Source organism: Halichoerus grypus, chromosome 1 (genome assembly GCF_964656455.1).
Source record: "Halichoerus grypus chromosome 1, mHalGry1.hap1.1, whole genome shotgun sequence".
In the NCBI taxonomy this organism is placed as follows: domain Eukaryota; kingdom Metazoa; phylum Chordata; class Mammalia; order Carnivora; family Phocidae; genus Halichoerus; species Halichoerus grypus.
Window position 1 is genome coordinate 201138128 of NC_135712.1, and position 12242 is coordinate 201150369.

Consider the following 12242-nt stretch of genomic DNA (forward strand, 5'->3'; position numbering starts at 1 on the left):
CCAGGCCCTCCTGGTTCTGGGGCACACACGGCCTTCTACAGCGTGACCCGACGACTCCAGCTGAAACAGTCCTTCCATTCCCCGACTCCTTGGTTGGCGGCTGGGCTCTGTGACTTGCTGTGACTGGCAGGTGCCTGCCGAGGAGACATCAGGTAACTTCTGATGTTGTGCCTGAAGACGCTCAGCAGTCCCTGCATATGCCTGAGACCCCCCCTCCCCCCATGCAAGGAAGCCAGAGGACGGGAGGCCGTGTGGAAAACTGGGGCACCCCCATGGAGCACCAGCACCTACTGCCACAAGGGGACACCCATGAGACCCACAGATTCACACCACAATGTCATCGTGATGTTTAGCCCCTAAGTGTGAGGGCATCGGGCTGCAGACAGAGACGTGTGGATTGTGAAATCATTGACAATTGTTACAAGGGAATGTTAGAGACTAATAACAAATCAGAGCTAAGATCTAGGTTTGTGAGAAAAGAATAGTTTCTATTCTTTTTTTAATTTTTTTTTTGAGCTATTTTGAGGGGACTGCCTTGCTGTTTATTGTCAAAAGTATCCAACATATGCAATTAGGTGTAAATAAAGGGACCTCCACCCCCCCCCAAAAAAACATAAAACTCTCAGAGCTCGAGCATCTGCCCCTTCTGGATGACTTCTTGCTGCAAAATGGGAAGGCTTCAGGGAGGAGGTGACGTCTTGGATGACTCAGGCAGGACGAGAAGGGTCATGGGTGTGCCCAACACCCTCGTTGGCACTGGGACATGACCCAGCACAGTGGGGCAGCCAAGCAGAACAGAGGGGAGAGAAGACGACACGTTGGGCAGCAGAGAGAGCTCCGTGGTCCTGGCACTGCTATTCCCTCTTGGAAATTCACCTACAGGTGTAGCACTTGAACCTGAAGGGTGAGCCTCCATGAGAACCAGGCTCCACGCGGTCAAGGAGCCTGGCCTTGCCCTGTCTTGATTAAACAAAGCATGAGATTCCTGGGATACTGAGGTTGAGACAGGAAGGGAGCGGCAGGAACGGCCAGGTCAGCATCAGATGTCAAAATTCCACACAATGGAAGCGTGAGAGATGAAAGCAGAGGGTCAGCAGGCTAGGTCAGGGGTTGACACAAATTAAGGGGGTGCCAAATGAAGGAATCAGAGACCTAGGTGAAGTCAAGGTTAGAATCTTGGGGTATGCGCTTTACTGATACTTCCACCTGTCCCCACTACATCTAGGGCTACGGCCACTGCCTGAATGGCCAGCCCTGCGCGCTGGTGGAGAAGGATCTCCTGGGGATGATATTCAGTGACACAAACCAGCGAGAAGCAGCCCGCCGCCGATGGTGGGCAGGTAGAGATTTGATAGATACATGCCCGGTCTCCTCACCTCTGGCCCCACAGTGGGGGTGTCTCGGGGGGGCTCCCTGAGCTCCCCAGTAGGCCTGGGTGCCACTTGCCTTCTACAATGCTCCCCTCATCACCACATTCCCTTCCCTGGCCCACTTTCCCCTCCCCTGCAGTGCTTCCTGGGATCGCCTGTAAATACACTACTTGCATCTGCATTCCCCTCCAGGGTTTACCCCTGACGGGGAAACCCAAATTAAGACAGGCATCGATAACGTCTCAAGCACTCCACCAAATCATTCATTCATAGGCATGTACATATCTTCATTTAATCCTCTATAAAGCTGGCATCATTAGCGTCGTTTTACAGAAGAGGAAGGAGACGATCAAAAGCGTAAGTAATACACCCAAATTTACCAAGAGGTGGACCCAGGACGTGAGGCAGGACCATCTGATTTGCCGGGCTCATCACAGCGCTCTCCTCGCGCCCTGCTCTCTGCATAAAAGCAGCAACTTCTTAGGCCCGTATCCCTCTTTGTTGGTCTGGTCACCTTTGGCCTCCCTCTTCCCCCATCTCTCTGTGGAGACCCGAGCCCAGAAAACTCACGGGATGTTCCTTTGAAGACCTTGTCTAAAGTCTTCATTTTACGGGTGAGGAAACAGCCTTGAAGGCACAAGTGACGTTTCCAAAGCACATGGGCATTCCTTTCTGAAACGGTGCTTTGCACCATCTGTGAAGAAGACTAGCGGGGTCCCACGTTATGGAAAAGAAGTGGAATCCGAGGGGTACGCAAGTGGCAGAGCAGGTGTGGGCGGCCGTGGGGAGAATCACAGGAAGCATCCTTTATCAGACAATTTCCCTTGGGCCAGGCGCTCTGTGATGCCCTTCACCTACAAGCTGACCTTGGGCATACGAGCGGAAGTGTTCAGCATTCTATGGGGCGCCTGGGTGGCTCAGTCGTTGGGCGTCTGCCTTCGGCTCAGGTCATGATCCCAGGGTCCTGGGATCGAGCCCCGCGTCGGGCTCCCTGCTCCGCAGGAAGCCTGTTTCTCCCTCTCCCGCTCCCCCTGCTTGTGTTCCCTCTCTCGCTGTGTCTCTCTCTGTCAAATAAATAAAATCTTAAAAAAAAAAAAAGTGTTCAGCATTCTCATTTGTTGGAGTGGGAGCCCAGACTTATGAAGGCAGAGTGATCTGCTCTTATCTCCAGGACAGAGCTGGGATTCGGCCATGGCCCCTGGTTGGACCAGAGCATAAAACAGGAACCTGCGATCAGAAAGGAATGGCTGGAGTGGTGGAGGGATGGGGTGGCTGGGTGATGGACATTGGAGAGGGTATGTGCTATGGTGAGTGCTGTGAATTGTGTAAGACTGTTGAATCGTAGATCTGTACCCCTGAAACAAATAATACATTATATGTTAAAAAAAAAAAAAAAGAAGAAGAAGATAGCAGGAGGGGAAGAATGAAGGGGGGGAAATCGGAGGGGGAGACGAACCATGAGAGACGACGGACTCTGAAAAACAAACTGAGGGTTCTAGAGGGAAGGGGGGTGAGAGGATGGGTTAGCCTGGTGATGGGTATTAAGGAGGGCACGTTCTGCATGGAGCACTGGGTGTTATGCACAAACAATGAATCATGGAACACTACATCAAAAACTAATAATGTAATGTATGGTGATTAACATAACAATAAAAAATTTAAAAAAAGAAAGAAAGGAATGGCTGAAACCCAACCCAGAGACCTGGGCTCACTCCAGGCTGGAGGTTCCTTGAGGTGAAACTGTTCAGTGGCGTTTGGTGCGGCAGAGAATGGGGTGCAGAGAGAGACAGCAAACGGTCAGAGGTGTAGGACTTAGGAGGCGCCAAAGAGAAAATGTCGCCTCTCTTGGGCTATCAGCCAGCTCATTTTGAGGAACAGGATCTGGGGTTCTGGTTTAAACCCTTCCATTTGCAAGCTTTAAGAAAAAAAGGCTACTCAGTGACCACGAGACCTCCATGCCCCGCCTTCCCTCAACCCTCAACACACACGCATAATCTCAGCCTTCAGTTGCTTCACAAATTCTGGGAACACCTCATACCACCTCTCCCCCACTCAACTCCACCCAACCCCACCCACCCCAGTCCCCTTAAGGCAGAGCTCCCCAGGGAGAAGCACAGCTGAGTGAGCAGAGAAAATCCTTCGAGCAAACCCAGCCTCGAGGAACAGCCACTGGCGGGTGTTGTGGCCACTCACGGACACCCAACTAGATACAAAACGAAGAACTTTGTCCCCTTCTTGTCATTCTGAAAGACTGTGAACCCTGGAGTCCTCAATCATCACACAGGAAGCTGAGGATTTCCTGCTCAATCAGGACGTTGAACCTTGAATTCATAAAGATTCTAAAAGCTCCAGAAACAAAGACTTCGTGGACAAAATCCCTAGGGACCAGAGTAAGTGGCACTTGTCTTTTCTGTCTTGTTGGTTACTGTGAGGGCAAGCTGGTTTGCAGACATGCACGCAGCCAGGTGGGACTGTGGTCCTCGTGTTGCAGGACATTCTTTACCTGTCTGTCTCCTCAAAGGTGAGGAATTCTTCAAGGCCCAAGCAAACACTTAAGTAGCCCATCGATGCATCTGTAAGGTAATTAATTGTATAGCAATACTGACAAGGGGTGAATTTATAAGACTGGGTGCTCAGATGTAAAATGGGTTTTTTTGCTAAAGAGGGGAAGCTTTCCTGAATGGTTGTTGGTGACTGATTGAGAAAATCAGCCTTTCTAAAGTCAGTTAAGAAACAAGAGGATCTCTGTGAAAAACCATTCAAGAGGAAATCACTTGCTAAACTGCCCTGTGTAAACAAAAACCAAACATGGTGTATGAAGAAATTATAGCAAAAGGGAAATATTAATTAGAAAAAATGTTGCAGATGCCAGGATGATTTGATACTGGACCAATTTCTTGAGAAGACTAGAACCGAAGAGCCTTACAATCAGGCCTGATGATTTGTCTTTGGAGGAGGTAGGATTTTACCCTCCCGAAGGCAGGGAGATGTCCTCTTGGGATGCAACCATTCTGTTCTACTAACAAAGAGGCAGGTCAGAATTTGCTCTGAAGAGAGAGGGGCATGGGGGCTACTTGGAGGTCTCTGTTTCAACTGTTCCTCATAAACTCTGGAGTGGCCCAGATTTTCAGAGTTAGAAACTCTCAGAAGTTTGCATAGCTTGTCACCAGGCTGTGTTATCACTTTCTCACCCTTGAGTCCCCACTCTGACTAGCAGGACAGCTCTAGGCTATGCAGACTGTGGGGAGTGAAGGGCCAATAAATGTTTAACAACTGGCTCTCTTGAAAAAAAAAAAAAGAGCCCTGATTTCTCATGTTTGTAGATTTCTATGGTGTAAATATCCGCACTATGGTTGATTTCAACCTACCTACCAGCGGAATGCAGAGTTGGGGAGAGATGCACAGGATTGGTCTCTATGAACCAGGATGAACCGGCCCCCTGTACACCACCAGGCTTGGGTGTCTTATCACTGCAGACTGTGCTTTTTCCGCTCAAAGACTTCACCAACTCCCAGGCTAGAGGACGCTGCCACTGCAAGGTTCTGGGGGGCGCCAGGGCTCCAGCTGACCTATGCCCTTGGGGCAGGCTTTGCAGCAGATTTCAGCGGGGCTAGGTGGCAACAGGGTCCTTCTGTCTCCCTCCATGGCCCCACACCAGGCCATCTCTCTCCCAGAGTTGTTAGGTGGTGCCTGGCAAGTTGGCAAAATAGTCAGTGGAGTTGGAGGTGGATGGGGGGAGGGGGCTGGTGAAGGCGATTCTCTGTTCAAATGGCGCGAGCAATGCTGACTCAGTTTGTCTTCACCTTTGCCAAAATTCCCCAGAAACCGGCCTCCTGGGCTCAGTCATGCACCAGTTGCTCTTTGTGCTTCTAAGCTGCTTGGAGCTTCTGCTATAAACCTGCCAGCCCATCCAAAAATGCTGTCTGCCAAGCCGACCCGTCCACACCGACAGTAGCAGCGGAAATCAGAAATTGTCCACACAGTTTGGTTAAGTAACTGCCAGCCTGGGTTCCTCCAGAAGGAGGGCTGGGGGGCTAGAGGCAAGTCCAGAGCTGGAGGAGTCAGCCATAGGGATGGATTTGACTGGAAATGACAGTCCCCCAGCCAGGGTGTATGACATTGCCCCCCTCCCCCACCCCGGGTGCCTTACTTTCCAATGGCCACTGCAGAAATGTGAATTTTGTAGGAAGGAAACATTCATTAAGCAATTTAGAAGGAAGAGTGCTAGAGACTCCAGATTCAGGGTGGGAATTATGATGTAGGTACCGGCTACTTTTCCAACTGGCGGCAACCTACTGAAAATTTCCAAGTGCAGTTCGCGTGGAAGGGACTGTCCCGGTCCACCACTGTCGAGCAGAATTCGTTTTCCAGATTAACTATAGAAAGAACTGGTGGGGGGACTTGGGGGAGCAGGTACATCAGCCAGAATAGGATCAGAGCCGGGGACTGGCCTCAGAGAAGGGTCAGTGCAGGGAAGGAGGAACCCCAATATTTACTGAGGGCCCAGCAGGTACTAGGGGGTGGTTTTTCTCATACATTACGTAGCCCTGCAAGGCGTTACTTTCTCACATTACAGATGAGGAACTGAGGCTCAGAGAGGTAGGTTAACTCATCCATAGTCACACAGCTGGTAGATTGCACGAAAGCCCATGCTCCCTTCGGGGAGGTGTCTGTAGTAAGTGGAAAGGATTGAAAAGGAGCGCTGAAAATGGGGGGCTGGGGAAGTCCTCTGAAGGCAAGCTCTCTAGTGGTTGTTTTTTGTTTTTCTTTGTTTCAAGGGAACCCTGGTTAAAAATATCTAAGAGCATATTTCAGCAGAACTCCAGCTACCGCCTGGTTGCTTCACGATACCTCATGGCTTGAGGCTGTCCCGAGCTCTTCCCCTTCCCCCCCATCCCTTCTTCTTCCCATCAGGTCACCCCACTCCTCCCAGACTGTACTGTCCTCTGAATCCTCCTCATGGCCCTCACGGGAGGTCTACTGAGTGACCTGTAGATCCACGTGTATGGCATGAGCCAAGCTGACCCACTCTGGTGCCCTCAGGGTCCTCATCTACTAAGGGATGGGGCTAGCCTTCTAGAATTTCACTATGACAGCACTATGGGTCTTTGGGGTAAGATAATTTTTGCATTACAGGACATCCTTGGCCCTGCCTACTGAATGACCGGACAGTAGCATCCCCTAGTCTCTATGGCAACCAAAAAATAAAATAAAATAAAATAACCCTACACATTTACATGTGCCCCCACCATGCTCCGTCATCCCTGGCTAAGAACCTTTTTAGCCTCCCTAGCCCTGAAGATCCATTTGTAAGTTTTGGACTCTCAGCTTCCTTCTGGAGACCCCACAGTGCAAAATCGTTGCTCCGTTATTGGCGGCAGGGATGCACGTGAAAAGAAACTCCAGCTCTCATTCTCAAAGATATGTGTCCTTACCATTTCAAACTCCCGCATCATCACCTCTAAACTGGGGAACAACAGTGGCACCCCCTCTGTGGCGGGGGGGGCGGGGGAAGTTGTCTAGCACTAAGTCCAATGCGAAGACCGTGGGCAGGACTGGTTCGGAGCAGTGTGGCGAGGTCTCCCTCCGTCTGTGCCAAAGTAATTGACTTAACGATCGGTGGGCTCATATGCTTACTGCCTATGCCCTCTGTTAGACTACAGGGTCCATGAGGGCAGAGAGGACCCAGATCTCCCTTGCTCAAGGTTGCGTCCCAGGGCCTGGTACACAGTCGGTACTCGGCAGACAGTTGTCAGGTGGTTGAGGACCTATAATCACTGCCTCATCTTTGTTGTCCGCAGCCCACTGCCTTTCCCGGCAAAGTACACAGAAACCATCTTCCTTGACTCATGCAAGAAGCCAGGATGGCAACCTCAGCCCCCACAAAGGACTATGACATGACAACAGAATATGACTATGAGGGCATAACCCCATGCCAGAAGGGAGAGGTGAGGGCCTTTGGAGCTCAGCTGCTGCCCCCCTTGTACTCCCTGGTGTTCATCATTGGCCTGGTGGGCAACATCCTGGTGCTCCTGGTCCTCATGCAGTACAAGAGGCTCAAGAGCATGACCAGCATCTACCTCCTCAATCTGGCCATTTCAGACCTGCTCTTCCTCTTCACGCTGCCCTTCTGGATTGACTACAAGCTAAAGGATGACTGGATTTTCAGTGATGGCACCTGTAAGTTGCTCTCGGGGCTTTATTACACAGGCTTGTATAGTGAGATCTTTTTCATCATCCTGCTGACCTTCGACAGATACCTGGCCATCGTCCATGCTGTGTTTGCCCTGCGGGTTCGGACTGTCATCTTTGGGATCATCACCAGCATTGGCGCCTGGGGCCTGGCCATCTTGGCCTCCATCCCAGGCTTCTACTTTTCCAAGATCCAGCAGGAGTTCTCCCATAGCACCTGCAGCCTCCACTTCCCTCACGGAAGCCTCAAAGCCTGGAAACAGTTCCAGGCTCTGAAACTGAACATGTTGGGGCTGGTTCTGCCTCTGTTGGTCATGATCATCTGCTACACAGAGATCATACGGATTCTGCTCAAACGACCCAACGAGAAGAAAGCCAAAGCCGTCCGTCTGATCTTTGTCATCATGATCGTCTTCTTTCTCTTCTGGACCCCTTACAACCTGGCAGTGCTGGTCTCTGCTTTCCAAGACAGCCTCTTCACCGATGAGTGCAGGCAGAGCAAACAGCTGGACCTGGCCATGCAGGTGACGGAGGTGATCGCTTACACGCACTGCTGCGTCAACCCCGTCATCTACGCCTTCGTCGGGGAGAGGTTCCGCAGGTACCTGCGCCAGCTGTTCCGCCGGCTGCTGTCCGTGCGCCTGCTGAAAGCGCTCCCCTTCCTCTCCACCGACAGGCTCGAGAGGGCTAGCTCCGTGTCCCCCTCCACGGCGGAGCATGAACTCTCCGCTGGGTTCTGACTCGGGCCCCTGGAGGCCGGTCCGGGACCCAGCAAGGGCGACCTGCCCGGCACGCTGACCCAAGCCGAGGCACGTTGGGACACCTGGCGCAGCACGGAATTGCAGACGCGTGGGGGTGCGGAAGTTTAATGGCAGTCTAGACTAAATCACTTCCGCGGCGATTGAGTCCTCTCCAAGAACTCCTCCGTGGTAGAAAGGAGGTGAAGGAGTGGAATGGGACATTCCAGAAGACCGGGATGGAGGGTGCCAGGGAAGAGCTTGGGCCCAAAGGGGAGTTCAGACTTGGGAGCATTACCATTTGTAAATAGAACCACCGAGCCTCCCGGGGGGCCCCCGCCCCTGCCCCCACCATTAGTGAACTTGGAAGTAGTGATTTCCTGCTGACTCCACTCTGAGCGGGGAGCCAGTCAGGAGCCAGCAGTCTCCTCCCCAACCTCACCTCCCCCCCACTCCCCCACCCCCACCCCCACTGCAGGGTTTAGGCTCTTGGAAACCCTGAGGAACCGAGAACTCTATGATGGAACAACTCGAGCCCTAGTGCGAAATAGGATTGGGGAACTGCCCTTGGCAGTGGAACGGAGAAAGCCCTTGGGGAGAATTTTTATATTTGCAAAAATCAAAACAATTCAGGTGGTGGGCTAGACACAGATCGGGCGAATAATACGTTTGATTTCTTGAAATAGCTGCAGAGGGGAGGGAGTCTTTATTTCCATTTACCAGTTTCTTCTTTCTGAGTATTTTCCAGAATCTTCCTTGCTTGTAAGTTGGATGAGGCGGGAGTACATTCTGATGGCTTTATTGCAGAAATTAATATCAGGCAAAAGGAGACAGGGTCTATGTCCCTGTTCTGCTTCCCCACCGAAGCCTTCTGGTTTTAAGGATCAGAGTTCTGGCTGTTATGTTGGACCCATCCGCAGGAAAAATGACCTGGTGTGCAAGCTGACAGTGTCTGAGGCTGAGAGGGAGGGGGGGTGAGGTGGGGACTCACCCACCTTAATGTGGAAGGTTGAGAGGACCCTTAATTAAAAGAAACATATTTCCCCTAAATGTCCTTAACACTTGATCTCTCACCAGGGACCTCCTGGTCATCATGTCTTTCTTCCCTTTTCCCTAGGATGTGTATTTCTTTAAAAATCATTTTCCCAATAACAAAAACACAGCTTAAAAACTCAAAGGGAAAAAGAGAACACCCAAAGCACCCAATTCTCACTACCCAAAGACAACGACTGTGCGCTCTTCTATGTATTCTCTTTTAGTTTGGTGTTTGTTTTCTTCTGTGTGTATTTACAACGATGACAAAGATGGACTTCGACTGTACTCTTGTTGTTTTTGTTTTTGAGTAGCAGTATGTTGGGGTCTCTTTCCCAGGTGAATAAATCATATTAAAGCACTGTTTCTGAAGGCTGTGCTGAATTACAGCCTCATTTATTCTACCCATTTCCCCATTATTGCTTGCACAAATCAATTCAATCTAGCAGTGACCAGTGTCAACTTCTCTGAGTTCTCTGAGCCCTGGGAGGCACGCAGGCATAGGGACGCACGGAGACCCCAGGCGGGATGGATGGAGCTGCATTGGAGCCCGTGGCCCTGGGCAGCAAAGGGGAGGAAGGACCCCATCAGTCAGAAAGTACCCTTAGTGAGTGGGTGTCCCATCTTACACATAGTGACATCATTGGGCTGACTGTTCTCTTTTTGGACCCTAGAATTGTGCTTTTATCCAGCCACCCTCCCCTTCAGTCAGGGACCTACTATGTGTGCACGCTTTCTTTGTGTAAAGAGGCTGGTATCATGAAGGTTTGGACAGTTTTTGTCTGGGGAAGGAGGCGGTCACACTGCCCTGGGCTTACGTTTCCACACAGAACATGGCGACAAATCCAGACTTTGGGAGTCAAGGGGGAAGTCAGCTTTCCACTCGAAAACCTGCCAGTTCGTCTCTGCGGTGTGGCGAAAAGGCATAACGGAATTAAGAAGCATTTGTCTACCACTTTGGTCAAATAAGACTGCATCAAGAAACACTTTGATCCCCAAAAATATCCCAATGAGAAAGATTGTCATTATAATGTCCTCCAGGTCCATTTTTGAAATAATGCTTATGTTTTAACTTGTCACAAAGGCAATAATGTTCACTGTAAAAAAAAAACACAAAAAACTGAAAACAGATAAAAAGGCCAAAGAAGAAACTGGAAGCATTTGTAGTCACTAGCCGCTACCCTCATGCAGCCTCTCTTAGCACACTAATGTTGCTGTGCATCTCCTTCCTGTGTGCATCACACACACACATCTGCAATCACATTTAACATTTTTTGTGTAGCCATGGTAAAACTGGACTGCAGTAAGCACTTAGTAAATGCTGGTTGAATGGATGAATCTCTGAGCCCCCAGTTTCTTTATAAAGTGAGGATAAGACAAGTATCTACCCCTGTGGGGCAGATTTAACCTGAAGATTAAATGAAGCAAAGCAAGGAAAGTGGGTTATTAAGTTTTTATTTTAATTCCAGTCAGTTAACATACAGTGTAATATTAGTTTCAGGTGTACGATAGAGTGATTCCATACCTTCATACAGCACCCAGTGCTCATCCCAACAAGTGCCCTCCTTCATCCCCCATCACTTATTTCATCCATCCCCCAACCATCCTCCCCAGCAGTGTGTTTTCCGTAGTTAAGTCTGTTTCTTGGGTGATCTTCCTCCAAGTCTATCAGATAAGAGATCTGATGCCCCCTGACAATGCCTCTCCTCAGTTACTCCAGCCTTTCCTCAGTTATACCTCCAGCCCTTCCTGAGCTGCCTTCCTGCCTCCAGCTCCGCTCCTTGCTCCTGTGTATGCGAGCCACGCCACGCCTCCTTGTTATTGCTGGTTCTAGCATTTCATCCTTCAGAAAGGTTGCCAGAAGAGTGCAAAGAACTTCCATATCTCATCTAGATTCCCCAGCTGTCAGCATCTTACCACATTTGCTCTAATTCATCATTCTCTCTCTCCCTCCCTTTCTGTCTCAAAAGATAGACAGGCAGACAGATAGTTATAAATGTACTATTTTTCTCCAGGACCACTTGAGAGCAGGGTGCAAATATGATGTCTCATCAGCCTTTTGTAGTTCAGAATGATTTTACTAGCAACAAGGATGCTCTCCCATATAATCCAAGCAGAAACTAACTGACACAATATCACCAGGTTATCTGTAGCCTTCTTTCCAATTTAGCCCACTCTGCAAATAATGTCCTTCATAGTCCCAAGACCTAGAATCGTTTACTTAGTTGTGATGCCTTCCTTCAATCAGGAACACTTCTTCAGACTTTTCTTGTGCTTCCTGACCTCAACATCTTGAATGCCACGGTTACCTGGCAGATGGTTCCTTGTTGTGGGTTTCCTGATGTTTCCTGATGATTAGGGTCAGGTTATGCAACTAGAGCAGGAATCTCACAGAAGTGATGCTGTGTTGTTCTCAGTGCATCATGTGGGGAGGCATTTGGTGCCAACCTGTCCCATCACAAACGATGTTAAACTTTATCGCTTGCTTTAGAAAGTCTCCACCAGGTTTCTCCACTGTAAAGTATATTGTACTTATGAATTTATAAGTGCCCATTATTAGTGGGCATTTCACTGTATAATAAAAGCATCTTTTCTCCTTCACTTATGTATTTATTCATTTATTTATTTATATCATCATGACCTCATAGATTCCCTTTTTACTTAATGGGATAGAATCTGATATTATCTTTACTGCTTTGATGCACAAATTGTCCCAGATTTATCTAGTGGGAGCCCTTCAAGCTGGATCCTATGTCCTTTTGCGGTTCTTTCTACCAGTTTTTGAATCCTTTCTTACTTTTTGGCACATAAGATACTAGGTTCTGCACAGCACAAGAAAGCATCAACAAAATGAAAAGGCCACCTATGGAGTGGGAGAAAATATTTGTAAACCACATATCCGTAAGGGGTT

The 12242-nt window shown here is 49.5% G+C and overlaps 1 protein-coding gene across 4 annotated transcripts; it reads left to right on the plus strand.

Moving 5' to 3' along the window:
* Nucleotides 1–3414: 3414 nt before the first annotated feature.
* LOC118545425 (C-C chemokine receptor type 1) lies at nt 3415–11932 on the plus strand. Of its 4 annotated transcripts, XM_078078905.1 has the most exons (4): nt 3415–3760; nt 4236–4327; nt 5193–5357; nt 7172–11932. In XM_078078905.1, the coding sequence occupies exon 4, from the start codon at nt 7220–7222 to the stop codon at nt 8300–8302; it is 1083 nt and encodes a 360-aa protein (XP_077935031.1). In that variant the 5' UTR covers nt 3415–3760; nt 4236–4327; nt 5193–5357; nt 7172–7219; the 3' UTR covers nt 8303–11932. The 4 variants fall into 4 exon arrangements, with proteins under 4 accessions (XP_077935031.1, XP_035963530.1, XP_035963533.1 ...); XM_036107637.2 differs by lacking the exon at nt 5193–5357; XM_036107640.2 differs by lacking the exons at nt 4236–4327; nt 5193–5357 and having other exon boundaries at nt 3416–3760.
* Nucleotides 11933–12242: the final 310 nt, after the last annotated feature.